Source organism: Oncorhynchus masou, chromosome 15, assembly GCF_036934945.1.
Source record: "Oncorhynchus masou masou isolate Uvic2021 chromosome 15, UVic_Omas_1.1, whole genome shotgun sequence".
NCBI classification, from domain to species: Eukaryota; Metazoa; Chordata; class Actinopteri; order Salmoniformes; family Salmonidae; genus Oncorhynchus; species Oncorhynchus masou.
This window is the reverse complement of record NC_088226.1, coordinates 25,596,608-25,615,549: the sequence shown is the minus strand read 5'-3', so window position 1 is coordinate 25,615,549 and position 18,942 is coordinate 25,596,608. Positions and strand designations below refer to the sequence as shown.

General features: G+C 41.0%; 1 protein-coding gene across 1 annotated transcript in view; it reads right to left on the bottom strand.

The window, feature by feature from the left end:
- Positions 1-18,942, bottom strand: part of mapk8ip3 (mitogen-activated protein kinase 8 interacting protein 3) — an 82,149-nt gene that overhangs the window by 43,856 nt on the left and 19,351 nt on the right. Inside the window, exon 2 of the mRNA XM_064988907.1 lies at positions 8,689-8,809. Coding sequence (XP_064844979.1) covers positions 8,689-8,809 — 121 coding nt within the window. The remainder of the gene's footprint in view (positions 1-8,688; positions 8,810-18,942) is intronic.

Sequence of the window (18,942 nt, the reverse complement as noted above, 5' to 3'; positions counted from 1 at the left end):
CAGGACAATGACCTAAAGCACAGCTCCAAATTAGCAATAACTATTTACGGAAGAAGCAGTCAGCTGGTATTCTGTCTATAATGGAGTGGCCAGCACAGTCACAGGGTCTCAACTCTCTTGAGCTGTTGTGGGAGCAGCTTCACCGTATGGTACCTAAGAAGTGCCCATCAAGCCAATCCAACTTGTGGGAGGTGCTTCAGGAAGCATGGGGTGAAATATCTTCAGATAACCTCAACAAATTGACCACTAGAATACCAAAGGTCTGCAAGGCTGTATTTGCTGCAAATGGAGGATTCTTTGACAAAAGCATTCTTTGTTCTCCAATCTTGTCAACATCTTCACTACATATCCTATTCATTTTGCAACTAATTTCATGTATGTTTTCATGGAAAACAAGGACATTTCTAAGTGACCCCAAACTTTTGAAAGGTAATATATATATATATATATATATATATATACAGTGGGACAAAAAAGTATTTAGCCAGCCACCAATTGTGCAAGTTCTCCCACTTAAAAAGATGAGAGAGGCCTGTAATTTTCATCAATGGTACACTTCAACTATGACAGACAAAATGAGAAAAAAAAATCCAGAAAATCACATTGTAGGATTTTTAATAAATTTATTTGCAAATTATGGTGGAAAATAAGTATTTGGTCAATAACAAAAGTTTATCTCAATACTTTGTTATATACCCTTTGTTGGCAATGACAGAGGTCAAATGTTTTCTGTAAGTCTTCACAAGGTTTTCACACACTGTTGCTGGTATTTTGGCCCATTCCTAAATGCAGATCTCATCTAGAACAGGGATGTTTTGGGGCTGTTGCTGGGCAACATGGACTTTCAACTCCCTCCAAAGATTTTCTATGGGGTTGAGATCTGGAGACTGGCTAGGCCACTCCAGGACCTTGAAATGCTTCTTACGAAGCCACTCCTTCTTTGCCAGGGCAGTGTGTTTGGGATCATTGTCATGCTGAAAGACCCAGACACGTTTCATCTTCAATGCCCTTGCTGATGGAAGGAGGTTTTCACTTAAAATCTCACAATACATGGCCCCATTCATTCTTTCCTTTACACGGATCAGTCGTCCTGGTCCCTTTGCAGAAAAACAGCCCCAAAGCATGATGTTTCCACCCCCATGCTTTACAGTAGGTATGGCGAGTTGAGTTTTTACCAAAAAGTTATATTTTGGTTTCATCTGACCATATTACATTTTCCCATCTTCTTCTGGATCATCTCTAGCAAACTTTAGACGGGCCTGGACATGTACTGGCTTAAGCAGGGGGACACGTCTGGCACTGCAGGATTTGAGTCCCTGGCGGCGTAGTGTGTTACTGATGGTAGGCTTTGTTACTTTGGTCCCAGCTCTCTGCAGGTCATTCACTAGGTCCCCCCGTGTGGTTCTGGGATTTTTGCTCACCGTTCTTGTGATCATTTTGACCCCACGGGGTGAGATCTTGCATGGAGCCCCAGATCGAGGGAGATTATCAGTGGTCTTGTATGTCTTCCATTTCCTAATAATTGCTCCCACAGTTGATTTCTTCAAACCAAGCTGCTTACCTATTGCAGATTCAGTCTTCCCAGCCTGGTGCAGGTCTACAATTTTGTTTCTGGTGTCCTTTGGCAGCTCTTTGGTCTTGGCCATAGTGGAGTTTGGAGTGTGACTCTTTGAGGTTGTGGACAGGTGTCTTTTATGCTGTTAACAAGTTCAAACAGGTGTCATTAATACAGGTAACGAGTGGAGGACAGAGGAGCCTCTTAAAGAAGAAGTTACAGGTCTGTGAGAGCCAGAAATCTTGCTTGTTTGTAGGTGACCAAATACTTATTTTCCACCATAATTTGCAAATAAATTCATTAAAAATCCTACAATGTGATTTTCTGGATTTTTTTTCTCATTTTGTCTGTCATAGTTTAAGTTTACCTATGATGAAAATTACAGGCCTCTCATCTTTTTAAGTGGGAGAGTTCTTGCACAATTGGTGGCTGACTAAATACTTTTTTGCCCCACTGTATATATATAGTATATATATATATATATATATACATATATACACACACATATATATACACACATATATATACATATATACACATATACATATATACACATATATACATATATATATACACATATATATATATACACACATATATATGTGTATATATGTGGCTGTTCCACTGGATGTCAGAAGGTGAATTCACCAATTTGTAAGTCGCTCTGGATAAGAGCGTCTGCTAAATGACTTAAATGTAAATGTAAATATATATACACACACATATATATATATATATATATATATATATATATATATATATATATATATATATATATATATATATATATATATATATATACACATATATATATATACACATATATATATATATACACATATATATATATATACACACACACACACACACACACACACACACACACACACACACACACACACACACACACACACACACACACACACACACACACACACACACACACACACACACACACACACACACACACACACACACACACACACTCACACACATATATATCCATACATACATACATACATACATACATACATACATACATACATACATACATACATACATACATATATATATATACATACACTTAAAAAATATATATATATGCCTGTCACATCTGCTCCTGCAACGTCCTCTACTGCTCATCCTGTGTCTCCTTGACCTGCCGCCACTCCCCCAGTACTCTCTCCCTCTCTCTGTGTGTGTGTGATTGTGTGGGCGGAGACAGGTATGCTAGAGTCAGAGCAGATCCCCACCAGCTGCAACCTGTTCCATAACCAAGACCTCTACAAATACTCAGGACTGCCACTTCCACGCTGCCAGATCGTTATCTCTGCTCAGCCAGTCTACAGTTCTAGCCGTTTGTTACTATTCAGGACCTGTTATGCCAGTTTTCCTTGCCTGACGCTGTTTTCCTCTCCGCTACAGTTCTGCCCGCTCTGAATCTGGTCCCTGTCTCCAGTCCCACATCTCGTCATCCTGCTACTCTGTCCTGGATTCCACAATCCACTACTTACTTGGATTCCCCTCGAACTGCTTACCCTGTCCCAACCCCTCTCACCTCAGCCTCCGTACCTGGTTTTCTGCAACCCACCAGAGCTTCCCCTGGCCTGCACTCCATCTCCACCCTGTGTTGTAATAAATACCTTGGTTGCTTCATCCCAGTTTCCTCAGCTGAGTCTGCTCTTGGATTTCCCTGTTCCACTCCACGTACCAATACCTTCTTTTATTATTCCCTGCAAACCCTACCACCCCTCCCCCAATTGGAGTAAACTAATAAACAATAACACTTAGGCTTCTACTTCCAGCTTATACATACTATGCACATTTTACAGACAATCTATTTTACAATAGATGTATTTTCTTTTGCTTTTAGTCCTGGCCTACCTCTATTGCTGATGTTCTATTTGCCATATATTTGTAACTGTGCTATTTCAAAGGTTCTGAACCTATATACATTTTACAGACCCCGTATGTTTTACATTTGTTATTAGTCCCACCCTTCAACTCCATTCAACCCCTCCCATCTCGGATTTCTATTTGCCATTATTTTAACTGTGCTGTAAGGCTTCACAAAAGTACTGAGCCTTTCTATTCTCATAGTTTCTACAGATTGTAAATTAAACATTTTTGCTGAAATCATTATTGATCGATTGACTGGCTTTTCAAATCACCCTGTATTGCTATCTGCAGTGTTAGCTCTAGGTAAATGTTGCAATTCTTCAGCCATCCCTGGACCTGTGACAAAACGAGTGTCACGTTCTGACCTTTATTTCCTTTGTTTTGTCTTTATTTAGTATGGTCAGGGCGTGAGTTGGGTGGGCAGTCTATGCTTGTTTGTTCTATATTTTGGGTATTTCTATGTTCGGCCAAGTATGGTTCTCAATCAGAGGCATGTGTCATTAGTTGTCTCTGATTAAGAATCATACTTAGGTAGCCTGGGTTTCACTGTGCGTTTGTGGGTGATTGTTCCTGTCTCTGTGTCTGCACCAGATAGGACTGTTTGGGGTTTTTCACATTTCTTGTAGTCAGTTGTTCATGTGTACCTTTACGTATTAAAAAGAACCATGGACACTTACCACGCCGCATATTGGTCCTCTGATCCTTTTCGCCTCTCCTCTTCGGAAGAAGAGGAGGAAATCCCTTACAACGAACTACATCTGGACAGTACCAAAATAAATGACTCCGCCTTATCGCTGGCAAAATCTGCAGAGCTGAGAAGATTGTATCCCCCATATATAACATTATACTGATTGCAAGTTTTGAATGTCAATTCATAAACCATGTGCCATTGATTCAGTACATCATAATCCCTTCCCAACTATTTTGCAATTTATATGGTGTAACAGTTTAACTTTAGTCCGTCCCCTAACTGGGCTCAAACCAGGGACCCTCTGCCCACATCAACAACTGACACCCACGAAGCATTGTTACCCATCGCTCCACAAAAGCCGCGGCCCTTGCAGAGCAAGGGGAACGACCACTTCAAGGTCTCAGAGCGAGTGTCGTCACCGATTGTAACGCTATTAGCGTGCACCACTGCTAACTGACTAGCCATTTTACATCGGTTACACTGGCACAACTGTACATTTGTTTTGGTCCTTAAATGAAAGTGGTATATTTTATATCACAATTTTCTTTGACCAATTTTGGTCTTTAATGCAGGGCCAACAGACAAGTTCCTTACTTTGTCCCGCTTCCATTTTTGGGTTGAGCAGACATTTCCATATGTCTGTGTTAGCTGCATGTGTGACATAACTCCACCAGTCTTTATATAATTTACAAAGATTATACCTTTACCTTTTTATCAATTTGTATATTTGATTTTAACCACAATACTTGAATTATTTGTTGTGTCTTTTCAGGTGGATTAAATTGAAATTGCAACCAACTTTCTATGGCTTGTTTAAAAGAACATTTTCGAGATTATTTCGTTTTCAAATAACCAAAAGTGAGCGGTTGTAATCTGAATAAAGGGAAAAAGGCCATTCTGGAACATGGGGTGAGACATTCTTACTAATATACTGGAGAACCATTTTGGATTTAAGTATAACTTTATGACTGATGCCTTTAGTGAGAGGTCTAATGCTTTGATATTTAATTTCTGCCCTCCGAATTCATGTTCATCATATAAATAAATAAATAGGCCCTTTTAATTTTGCCTGGCTTGCCATTCCAAATCAAATTCAATATTTTTTGCTCATATAATTTAAAAAGCAGGTCACTAGGTGTAGGCAAAACCATAAGCAAATAGGTAAACTGTGATATGACTAAAGAGTTCAATCAGGGTGATTTTTCCAAAAATAGACCGCTATTTTCCTTTTCATGGTAGCAAGATCGTATCTATTTTTGCTAACTTACTATTAAAATGTATTGGAGTGAGATTTCTTTCTTTCAGGATATGTATACCGAGAATGTCCACATCCCCGTCAGTTATGTTTTTGGTGAACTACACAGTAAAATAAAAGTTAAATGTTTTAGTGATCCAATATGTAATATAGTATCAAAATTTGGTTTTAATCCAGAGAGGTTAGAAAAAGTATCTAGATTTGGATTTAAAAGAAAACATGTACAATGTACAATAACATATTTGTTCTTAATGACTCCCCATCCCGCATGAGGGAGCGTAATCATCGACTGACACTAATTAGCATAACGCAACGAACATAAATATTCCTAGAAAATATTCCTATTCATGAAAATCACAAGTTAAATATATTGAGACACAGCTTAGCCTTTTGTTAATCACCATGTCGTCTCAGATTTTCAAAATATGCTTTACAGCCAAAGCTAGACAAGCATTTGTGTAAGTTTATCGATAGCCTAGCATAGCATTTTGTCCAGCTAGCAGCAGGTAACTTGGTCACGGAAATCAGAAAAGCAATCAAATTAAATCGTTTACCTTTGATGAGCTTCAGATGTTTTCACTCACGAGACTTCCAGTTAGGTAGCCAATGTTCCTTTTTTCCAAAAATATTATTTTTGTAGGCGAAATAGCTCCGTTTGTTTGGAAATAGCTCCGTTTGCCCGGAAATTGCAGTCACGAAAACGCAGAAAAATATTCCATATTAGCTCCATAATATCGACAGAAACATGGCAAACGTTGTTTATAATCAATCCTAAAGGTGCTTTTCACAATTGGTTTTCAGTAGGACCGATTGGAATAATGGCTACCTCTGTATTTTACGCGAGAATCACTCTGAGAGCATCAGGTGACCACTTGCGCAATGTAGCCGCTTACGGGTATTCTTCAACATAAATGCGTAAAACTACGTCACAATGCTGTAGACACCTTGAAGAATACGGAGAAAAAGTAATCTGGTTGATAGCCCATTCACTGCTCAATAGGGACGCATTGGAACGCAGCGATTTCAAAACATGAGGCACTTCCGGATTGGATTTTTCTCAGGTTTTCGCCTGCAATATCAGTTCTGTTATACTCACAGACAATATTTTTACAGTTTTGGAAACTTTAGAGTGTTTTCAATCCTAAACTGTCAATTATAGGCATATTCTAGCATCTTGTCCTGACAAAATATCCCGTTTACTACGGGAACGTTATTTTTCCAAAAATGACAATACTGCCCCTAGTCACAATTAAGCCATGGATTTCTAATTCCTTAATATTATTGTTGGATCTAATTTTAACAGCTAACATTTCGATGGCAATAATAAATAGATATACCGATAGTGGACAACCTTGTTTTACTCCTCGACATTTTAAAACTTTCTGAGATGAAGCCATTATTTACCATTTTACACCTAGGGTTACTATACATAACTTTAACCCATTTTATAAGAGATTCTCAAATTGAAATATTCCAGGCATTTATATATAAACCACAGTCGTACTTTATCAAAAGTTTTTTCGTACACGGTCGCCAGGTGTACGGTGTTTCCTCCGACATATTGGTGTGGCTGGCTTCCGGGTTAAGTTGGCATTGCGTCATACTTTGTAGAACTGGTCTGTTTTAGAATGCAATGTACATGTCAGATATTCCAGAGGCACCCATTCAAATAGTATCTTATGCCAATCTTTAATAGAAGGGACCTTATTACTAATCCACAAAACATCCTTTTACAGTGGATTAGTAATAAGGTCGTCTTTTCTTATTATCTGCTAAGCCATTACAATTATAACCTGCTATACTTACTTCACCAATTACAATAATGAGACAAGTTTCAATTCTATTTCTATAATATATGTTTGTAAACATACCATTAAAAAGTAACATGATGATTGAGTGTCTATATAGTTGTACCATGATATTTGCATTGCTACTAAATAAACCACCAATTGGTCCCCACTATTCCACCCGCTAAAACCCCTCCTCATCCCGAGTTGGGTTGTCATCCCAATGACCGGCACACCACCCTCAACCCCCCGGATCCCATGGTCCTGGAGAGACCGTGACCATCCTTCGAAAGACCACACAGTGCTACCCACAGAACAGAAGCAGATCAACCGCATTTCCATTGCGCTCACCTCGATTTGTATTATATATAGCTATTAAAAAATATATATTTAAATCCTGTTTATCTTAATTTCCATAATTAGCTATTCATATTTGTAGTAATTCTAGTTATTACGTCTATACTCACTCTGGTCAGCGTCGTTCTAGTTACTATAGTTCTATACCCACTGTGATCGAAGTAGTTCTGGTTATTATAATTTTATACTCACTCTAGTCAGAGTAGTCCTACTTATTAAGTCTAAGGGTCTATTCACAAATAGTCCTCTTTAAAATAACCGATCTCAGTGAACTCTGGGGTAAAATAAAGCAAAATAACTCACTTCTCTTTGTATTCACACTGCCCTTGACTTGGAATGAGGACTCAACTCTTTTTTTCCCTTCCAGTTCCCCTCACCTATTTTGTGGTCCGAGTCTTCTTTGCATTCACATCGCTACGCTTTGAAAGGAACCAAGATCTTTATCCAACATTTACAGAATGCACTCTGGGTTTTTGAAAAGTGCAGGACAAGCCATTCCATCAGAACATATTATCATATAGTTATTTATATCTACTTATATTTTGGAAGCTAATAGATTCCATTTAGTTAAAAGATGAGACATGATAATTATAATTACTATTAACAAATATTATTAGTAACAGAATAAATATCAGAAGAATAACTGCAGATTGAATAATGCTGTAATTTAAAATTGTACACCCAATATAGTCTACTCCCCTTTAAGAGCTAGAATTGATTTTGTACCCTATGTTGTGATTCTCACCAAATATATTGTTGTCATCTCACACTATTCAAACCCCACAGGCGAATAAACAGGTTAGAATCTCTCTTTACAGATCACATATTGCAAATGTGGCACGAATGTGAGGGGTTATGGGAGGGGAAACGGGGTTGCAGAACTCTAGTATGTGGTGCGGGAATAATAACAAGCGAAACTGGCTAGCGTTGTGTTGTACATTGCCCTAAAAAAATGTTTGGTTCCCTTCTGGGTCCCTTTTGAGGGTTCTGACTTCCTTTGGAGTGTTCACACTGGATAAAAAATGAAGCGAGCCACACTGAGGTCATGAAAATTGTCAGAAAGGGACCAAGTGTGAAAACATCCTAATGCTCACTCTGGTCAGAGTAGTTCTAGTTCTGAGCAGTAACAGTAGTTTATACTCACTCTGGTCAGAATAGTTCTTGGTCTTGAGCTCCAGCTGTTTCCCCTGCAGTTCCAGGCTCTCCACATGAGTCTGCAGGTCCTTCTTATCCCCCTCCAACGCATCCTCAAACTCTATGAATTTCTGTGGGATAAAACAACCAATAACTAATTCAGGAAATGAATTGAAATTGTAAATCAAGAATGGAAAAATCTTCATCAAAAATAAAATAGATAGGAAATACAGCACACTCGGAAAGTATTCTGACCCCTTGACTTTTTCCAAAGTTTGTTACGTTACAGACTTATTCTAAAATTCCTCAATCTACACACAACAATGACAAAGCGAAAGCAGTTTTTTTAAGAAAGGTTAGCAAATGTATTAAAAAAACAAACAGATACCTTACTTACATAAATATTCAGACCCTTTGCTATGAGACTCGAAATTGAGCTCAGGTACATTCTATTTCCATTGATAATCCTTGAGATGTTTTCACCTGTGGTAAATTAAATTGATTGGACATGATTTGGAAAGGCACACACCTGTCTATATAAGGTCCCACTGTTGACAGTGAATGTCAGAGCAAAAACCAAGCCATGAGGTCGAAGGAATTGTCCTTAGAGCTCCGAGACAGGATTGTGTCGAGGCACAGATTTGGGGAAGGGTACCAAAACATTTCTGCAGCATTCAAGGTCCCCAAGAACACATTATTAAATGGAAGAAGTTTGGAACAACCACAAACTCTTCCTAAAGCTGGCTGCTCGGCCAAACTGAGCAATCGGGGGAAAAGGGCCTTGGTCAGGGAGGTGCCCAAGAACCCGACGGTCACTTTGACAGAGCTCCAGAGTTCCTCTGAGGAGATCTGAGAAACTTCCAGAAGGACAACCATCTTTGCAGCACTCCATCAATCAGGCCTTTATGGTAGACTGGCCAGAAAGAAGCCACTCCTCAATAAAAGGCACATGACAGCCCACTTGGAGTTTGCCAAAAGGCACCTAAAGGACTCTCAGACCATGACAAACTAGATTCTCTGGTCTGATAAAACCAAGATTGAACACTGGCCTGAATGCCAAGCATCACGTCTGGAGGAAACCTGGCATCATCCCTACGGTGAAGAATGGTTTTGGCAGCATCATGCTGTGGAGATTTTTTTCAGCGGCAGAGACTGTGAGACTAGTCAGGATCGAGGGAAAGATGAACAAAGCAAAGTACAGAGAGATCATTGATGAAAAATTGCTCCAGAGCGCTCAGGACCTCAGACTGGGGCAAAGGTTCACCTTCTAACAAGTAAACGACCCTAAGCACACAGCCAAGACAGAGCAGGATTGCCTTCGGGGAAGGTCTCTGAATGTCCTTGAGTGGCCCAGCAAGAGCCAGGACTTGAACTCGATCAAACATCTCTGGAGAGACCTGAAAATAGCTGTGCAGCAACTCTCCCGTTCCAACCTGACAGAGCTTGAGAGGATCTGCAGAGAAGAATAGGAGAAACTCTTCAAATACAGGTGTACAAAGCTTGTAGCATCGAGACTCGAGGCTGTAACCGCTGCCAAAGGTGCTTCAACAAAGTATTGAGCAAATATTGTTTTCACTATTGTTTTCACTATATATTTTACCTCTTGGGGATGTCATTCGAAAACATAATGTTCACTTTCACTGGTATGCGGATGACACACAGCTGTACATTTCAATGAAACATGGTGAAGCCCCAAAATTGCACTTGCTAGAAGCATGTGTTTCAGACATAAGGAAATGGATGGCTGCAAACTTTCTACTTTTAAATTCGGACAAAACAGAGATGCTTGTTCTAGGTCCCAAGAAACAAAGAGATCTTCTGTTGAATCTGACAATTAATCTTAATGGTTGTACAGTCGTCTCAAATAAAACCGTGAAGGACCTTGGCGTTACTATGGACCCAGATCTCTCTTTTGAAGAACATATCAAGACCATTTCAAGGACAGCTTTTTTCCATCTACGTAACATTGCAAAAATCAGAAACTTTCTGTCCAAAAATGATGCAGAAAAATTAATCCATGCTTTGTCACTTCTAGGTTAGACTTACTGCAATGCTCTACTTTCCGGCTACCCGGATAAAGCACTAAATAAACTTCAGTTAGTGCTAAATACGGCTGTTAGAATCCTGACTAGAACCAAAAAATTTGATCATATTACTCCAGTGCTAGCCTCCCTACACTGGCTTCCTGTCAAAGCAAGGGCTGATTTCAAGGTTTTTACTGCTAACCTACAAAGCATTACATGGGCTTGCTCCTACCTATCTCTCTGATTTGGTCCTGCGGTACATACCTACACCTGCCGTACATACCTTGGTCCTGCCGTACATACCTACACCTCCTAATTGTCCCTAGAATTTCTAAGCAAACAGCTGGAGGCAGGGCTTTCTCCGATAGAGCTCCATTTTTATGGAACGGTCTGCCTACCCATGTCAGAGACGCAAACTCGGTCTCAACCTTTAAGTCTTTACTGAAGACTCATCTCTTCAGTGGGTCATATGATTGAGTGTAGTCTGGCCCAGGAGTGGGAAGGTGAACCGAAAGGCTCTGGAGCAACGAACCGCCCTTGCTGTCTCTGCCTGGCCGGTTCCCCTCTTTGCACTGGGATTCTCTGCCTCTAACCCTATTACAGGGGCTGAGTCACTGGCTTAATGGGGCTCTCTCATGCCGTCCCTGGAAGGGGTGCGTCACCTGAGTGGGTTGATTCAATGATGTGGTCATCCTGTCTGGGTTGGCGCCCCCCCTTGGGTTGTGCCATGGCGGCGATCTTTGTGGGCTATACTCAGCATTGTCTCAGGATGGTAAGTTGGTGGTTGAAGATATCCCTCTAGTGGTGTGGGGGCTGTGCTTTGGCAAAGTGGGTGGGGTTATATCCTTCCTGTTTGGCTCTGTCCGGGGGTGTCCTCGGATGGGGCCACAGTGTCTCCTGGACCCCTCCTGTCTCAGCCTCTAGTATTTATGCTGCAGTAGTTTATGTGTCGGGGGGCTAGGGTCAGTTTGTTATATCTGGAGTACTTCTCCTGTCCTATTCGGTGTCCTGTGTGAATTTAAGTGTGCTTTCTCTAATTCTCTCTTTCTTTCTCTCTCTCGGAGGACCTGAGCCCTAGGACCATGCCCCAGGACTACCTGACATGATGACTCCCTGCTGTCCCCAGTTCACCTGGCCGTGCTGCTGCTCCAGTTTCAACTCTTCCGCCTTATTATTATTCGACCATGCTGGTAATTTATGAACTTTTGAACATCTTGGCCATGTTCTGTTATAATCTCCACCCGGCACAGCCAGAAGAGGACTGGCCACCCCACATAGCCTGGTTCCTCTCTAGGTTTCTTCCTAGGTTTTGGCCTTTCTAAGGAGTTTTTCCTAGCCACCGTGCTTCTACACCTGCATTGCTTGCTGTTTGGGGTTTTAGGCTGGGTTTCTGTACAGCACTTTGAGATATCAGCTGATGTACGAAGGGCTATATAAATAAATTTGATTTGATTTGGGTCTGAATGCCTATGTAAATGGAATATTTTTTATTTTATTTGTAATAAATGTGCAAACATTTCTAAAACCTGTTTATGCTTTGTCATTATGGGGTAATATGTGTATATTGATGAAAAAAAGCTATTTAATCAATTTTAGAATAAGGCCGTAATGTAACAGTGTCCAACAAGCCTTCTCTACCCTTAACCTTGCTCTGAACACCTCCAAAACACAGGTCACATGGTTTGGTAAGAAGAATGCCCCTCTCCCCACAGGTGTGATTACTACCTCTGAGCATTTAGAGCTTGAGGTAGTCACCTCATACAAGTACTTGGGAGTAGGATTGCATATTTTTATGAATATTCAGATGTAGAAACTTTCTGTGGGAATTAACGGGAATATATGTGAATTAACGGGAATATATGTGAATTAACGGAAATATATGCAAATTAATATTAACACCATTTAAATGTAAATGTTTTTTGCATTGAATATATTTACCATATCATAAAGAGACAGAAACAAACCTTTTACCTTGTCATAAGTAGAAATAATTGCAAATGATGAAATCCTTCCAATAGAGAAATTAATAAAAAATTAGTTACAAAGTGAACTTTAATTAAATGAGTTTACTCTTCACATGGGATGATTTCACTGAACAACAAAAGAAAGGGAATATTGAATGATCCATCTCATCTCACAAAATCTTTTTCAAAATATAAATGTAAAAGGATAGCCTAGAAACTAAAGATTTGGTGGTCTTCCTCTCAGGCTTACATGTCTTCTCCCTGGACCAATGTCCACCTCGTGAACATCAGAATCTTCACTGTCACTTTCCAACCTTGAGGATGACTCGTTGTCAGGCTCAAAAGGCCTCAAATTTGCCCGGATGGCCACCAATTTTTCAACCCTTGTATTGGTCAGCCTGTTGCGTGCTTCGGTGTGTGTGTTCCTAAACAAGGACCAGTTGCGCTCTGAGGCGGCTGATGTTGGTGGGATTTGGAGGATGATGGAGGAAACAGGGAAAAGAGCTGCAGAGCCACAAAGTCCCTTCCACCAGGTGGCTGATGAGATACAGTGCCTTGCGAAAGTATTCGCCCCCCTTGAACTTTGTGACCTTTTGCCACATTTCAGGCTTCAAACATAAAGATATAAAGCTGTATTTTTTTGTGAAGAATCAACAACAAGTGGGACACAATCATGAAGTGGAACGACATTTATTGGATATTTCAAACTTTTTTAACAAATCAAAAACTGAAGAATTGGACGTGCAAAATTATTCAGCCCCCTTAAGTTAATAATTTGTAGCGCCACCTTTTGCTGCGATTACAGCTGTAAGTTGCTTGGGGTATGTCTCTATCAGTTTTGCACATCGAGAGACTGAAATTTTTCCCATTCCTCCTTGCAAAACAGCTCGAGCTCAGTGAGGTTGGATGGAGAGCATTTGTGAACAGCAGTTTTCAGTTCTTTCCACAGATTCTCGATTGGATTCAGGTCTGGACTTTGACTTGGCCATTCTAACACCTGGATATGTTTATTTTTGAACCATTCCATTGTAGATTTTGCTTTATGTTTTGGATCATTGTCTTGTTGGAAGACAAATCTCCGTCACAGTCTCAGGTCTTTTGCAGACTCCATCAGGTTTTCTTCCAGAATGGTCCTGTATTTGGCTCCATCCATCTTCCCATCAATTTTAACCATCTTCCCTGTCCCTGCTGAAAAAAAGCAGGCCCAAACCATGATGCTGCCACCACCATGTTTGACAGTGGAGATGGTGTGTTCAGGGTGATGAGCTGTGTTGCTTTTACGCCAAACATAACGGTTTGCATTGTTGCCAAAAAGTTAAATTTTGGTTTCATCTGACCAGAGCACCTTCTTCCACATGTTTAGTGTGTCTCCCAGGTGGCTTGTGGCAAACTTTAAACAACACTTTTTATGGATATCTTTAAGAAATGGCTTTCTTCTTGCCACTCTTCCATAAATGCCAGATTTGTGCAATATACGACTGATTGTTGTCCTATGGACAGAGTCTCCCACCTCAGCTGTAGATCTCTGCAGTTCATCCAGAGTGATCATGGGCCTCTTGGCTGCATCTCTGATCAGTCTTCTCCTTGTATGAGCTGAAAGTTTAGAGGGACGGCCAGGTCTTGGTAGATTTGCAGTGGTCTGATACTCCTTCCATTTCAATATTATCGCTTGCACAGTGCTCCTTAGGATGTTTAAAGCTTGGGAAATCTTTTTGTATCCAAATCCGGCTTTAAATCTCTTCACAACAGTATCTCGGACCTGCCTGGTGTGTTTCTTGTTCTTCATGATGCTCTCTGCGCTTTTAACGGACCTCTGAGACTATCACAGTGCAGGTGCATTTATACGGAGACTTGATTACACACAGGTGGATTGTATTTATCATCATTAGTCATTTAGGTCAACATTGAATCATTCAGAGATCCTCACTGAACTTCTGGAGAGAGTTTGCTGCACTGAAAGTAAAGGGGCTGAATAATTTTGCAAGCCCAATTTTTCAGTTTTTGATTTGCTAAAAAAGTTTGAAATATCCAATAAATGTCGTTCCACGTCATGATTGTGTCCCACTTGTTGTTGATTCTTCACAAAAAATACAGTTTTATATCTTTATGTTTGAAGCCTGAAATGTGGCAAAAGGTCGCAAAGTTCAAGGGGGCCGAATACTTTCGCAAGGCACTGTATGTTGGCACGACTGCCATATTGCATCTCCATCCCAAAGCCCTTGCTTGGAAGTGTACTTCGCTAGACTGCCAAGAACCTTGCCCTCATCCAGGCCAAGGTGGCGAGACACGGTAGTGATGACACCATAGGCTTTGTTGATCTCTGCACCAGACAGAATGCTCTTGCCAGAATACTTGTGGTCCAACATGTACGCTGCGGCAGGTATGGGCTACAGGCAGAAGTCTTCACACTTTTTGATGTATTTCAGAACTGCAGTTTCATCTGCTTGGAGCAACAGTGAAGTGGGCATGGCAGTACGGATTTCTTCTCTTACATCTGCAAGCAGAGTCTGAGCATCAGACAGGATGGCATTGTCTCCTTCAATCCGTGCCATGGCTACTGCTATAGGTTTCAGGAGTTTCAGACTGCTTAACACTCTCTCCCAAAATACATCCTCCAGGAGGATCTTCTTGATGGGGCTGTCAATATCGGCAGACTGTGATATGGACATTTTTGGAGCGACTCCTTCCCCTCCACGAGACTGTCAAACATGATGACAACACCACCCCAACGGGTGTCGCTGGGCAGCATCAATGTGGTGCTCTTATTCTTCTCACTTTGCTTGGTGAGGTAGATTGCTGTTATAACTTGATGACCCTTCACATACCTAACAATTTCCTTGGCTCTCATGTAGAGTGTATCCATTGTTTTCATGATGTCCCTGAGGAGCATATTCAATGCATGAGCAGCACGGGTGTGATGTGAGGGTAGGACTCCTCCACTTTAGACCAAGCAGCCTTCATGTTCGCAGCATTGTCTGTCACAAGTTCAAATACCTTCAAATACCTTCTGTGGTCCAAGGTCATTGATAACTGCCTTCAGCTCATCTGCAATGTAGAGACCGGTGTGTCTGTTGTCCCTTGTGTCTGTGCTTTTGTAGAATACTGGTTGCGGGGTGGCGATGATGTAGTTAATTATTCCTTGCACACAAACATTCGACAACCCATCTGAGATGATTGCAATAGTCTGCTTTCTCTATGATTTGCTTGACCTTCACTTGAACTCTGTTGAACTCTGCATCCAGCAAATGAGTAGATAAAGCATGTCTGGTTGGATGGGTGTATGCTGGGCAAAGAACATTCAGAAAACTCTTCCAATACACATTACTTGTGAGCATCAGAGGTGAACCAGTTGCATACACAGCTCGAGCAAGACATTCATCACCATTTTTCTGACTATGTTCCTCCATTGAGTCAAAAAAACTTCTGATTCCAGGAGGACCATGAACTGTTGCTATCGATAAGGTGTCTGATTCATCATTTTCACCTCGAAACGAAGTAGAGGGACTTTTGTCAGAGGTTGCTTGTTGTGAGCACTGAAGGAATATGCACGTGGCCAGATGATTCTGCATCTTTGTTACATTCTTCACATTTGATTTGGCACAGTATTTGCAAATGTACACAGCTTTTCCTTCTACATTAGCTGCAGTGAAATATCTCCACAAATCAAATAGTGCCCGTGGCATTTTCCTGTAAAGAATAGAAAAAAAGGAGAAAAAAACTAACAAAATACAATTCCATGTACAGATAAATATTTAAGGAGTCAGATTAAACAACTCCTTTGTAAGATAAATGTTTTAAAATTAAACAGGTTTGGAAACAGGTGAATTAACACTCCTCAGTTAGCAGGCTCAAGCAAGCTAAAACCCACATGGTAGCAAAAACTAACTAGCAGAAATTGTTAACAAGTTAGAAATTATTTACACACACGTTGCTGTAGGCTACTACTTACTAGTTAACAAAAAACATGGATGTCATACAAAATATATTCACACCACCCAGTATTGTAATCAAAATCTACTGGAAAGCATGTAGTCCTTGACTCAGACAGTGTAGTAGTGTGGGCTCAATAGCATCTCATTAGTGTGCAAGATCTTGAGAATCAGCTGTACAGGTGATGGAAGAGTGCACTGCACATGTGATGGAAAAAATGCACTGTGCATGCAGAGGGTTGCAATTCCATTGAATTGGGGATAGTTTAACCAAAATATGTGTGTATCCCACAAAAAAGGTTCACAGTTATAAGCTAACTTTGATGAATTTAAGCAAAATTCACGGACTTAACTTGCCATTAAAATGTCCAACCTTTTGCGACCCTACTTGGGAGTATGGCTAGACGTTACACTGTCCTTCTCTCAGAACATATCAAAGCTGCAGGCTAAAGTTAAATCTAGACTTGGTTTCCTCCATCGTAAATCACTCCCCTTTCACCCCAGCTGCCAAACTAACCCTGATTCAGATGACCATCCTACCCATGCTAGATGACAGAGACATAATTTATAGAACGGCAGGTAAGGGGGCTCTCGAGAGGCTAGATGTTCTTTACCATTCGGCCATCAGATTTGCCACCAATGCTCCTTATAGGACACATTACTGCACTCTATACTCTTCTGTAAACTGGTCATCTCTGTATACCCGTTGCAAGACCCACTGGTTGATGCTTATTTATAAAATCCTCTTAGGCCTCACTCCCCCCTATCTGAGACATCTACTCCCTGGGGTTACTTGTCTTTTCAGTTCGCTGCAGCTAGCGACTGGAACGAGCTGCAAACTGGACAGTTTCATATCCATCTCTTCATTCAAAGACTCAATCATGGACACTCTTACTGACAGTTGTGGCTGCTTTGCGTGATGTATTGTTGTCTCTACCTTGCCCTTTGTGTGGTTGTCTGTGCCCAATAATGTTTGTACCATGTTTTGTTCTGCTACCACGCTGTGCTGTCATGTGTTGCTGCCTTGCTATGTTGTTGTCTTAGGTCTCTCTTTATGTAGTGTTGTGTTGTCTCTGTTCTCATGATGTGTGTTTTGTCCTATATTTATATGTTGTAAAAAATAAAATAATCCCAGCCCTTGTCCCCGCAGGAGGCCTTTTGCCTTTTGGTAGGCTGTCATTGTAAATAAGTATTTGTTCTTAACTGACTTGCCTAGTTAAATAAATGAAATAAATATTGCACAGTATGAAATGTCTCTCATAAAATAGCAATGTCATCAATAAGGACTTTTTATTTTTCAATGCCACTTTCTGGGGCTGTCATGGTCAGGGAAAAAACCTCCACCTATTTCTGAAGCTAGAGGATAGATGGGTAAAATGAACTGCTAGTATTGTTTTGGACGGGGTGAGTCACAGAGAGATGTGTCAAGAAGATCTACCCTGTCATCTCCAATCACAAAAACCAGGGTCATGTTCAGTAGGGCGTAAAACGTAAAAACATTCATGCTGCTGTTTTGCCTGTGGCTATGTAGCCCTGACCTGTTCACCGGATGTGCCTCTCTCTCTCTCTAAAAGCCAACTGACATTTATTCCTGAGGTGCTGACCTGTTGCTGTCACGCCCTGGTCTAAGTATTTTGTGTTTTTCTTCATTTATTTGGTCAGGCCAGGGTGTGGCATGGGTTTTTGTATGTGGTTTGTTTTGTATTGGGATTGTAGCTTAAGTGGGGTGTTATAGATAAGTCTATGGCTGTCTGAAGTGGTTCTCAATCAGAGGCAGGTGTTTATCGTTGTCTCTGATTGGGAACCATATTTAGGCAGCCATATTCTTTGAGTGTTTCGTGGGTGATTGTCCTTATGTCATTTTGTCTGTAGTGTATTAGTTTGCACCAGTATTAGGCTGTTTCGGTTTTTGTTACGTTCATTGTTTTTGTAGTGTTTGTATTTTGATTCGTGTTTCTTCAGTTTATTAAACACGGATCGTAATCTACACGCCGCATTTTGGTCCGACTCTCCTTCACACCTAGAAAACCGTAACAGAATCACCCACCACAACAGGACCAAGCGGTGTGTCAACAGGCAGGAGCAACAGGAGAAGCAACAGCGGCAGCAGGAGAAACAAAAAAAGGATTTCTGGACTTGGGAGGAAATCCTAGACGGAGAAGGACCCTGAGCACAGCCTGGAGAATATCGCCGCCCCAAGGAAGAACTGGAGGCGGGGAAAGCGGAGAGGCGCTGGTATGAGGAGGCAGCACGGCGACGCGGATGGAAGCCCGAGAGTCAGCCCCAAAAATGTCTTGGGGGGGGCTCACAGGGAGTATGGCAACGCTAGGTAGAGACCTACGCCGAC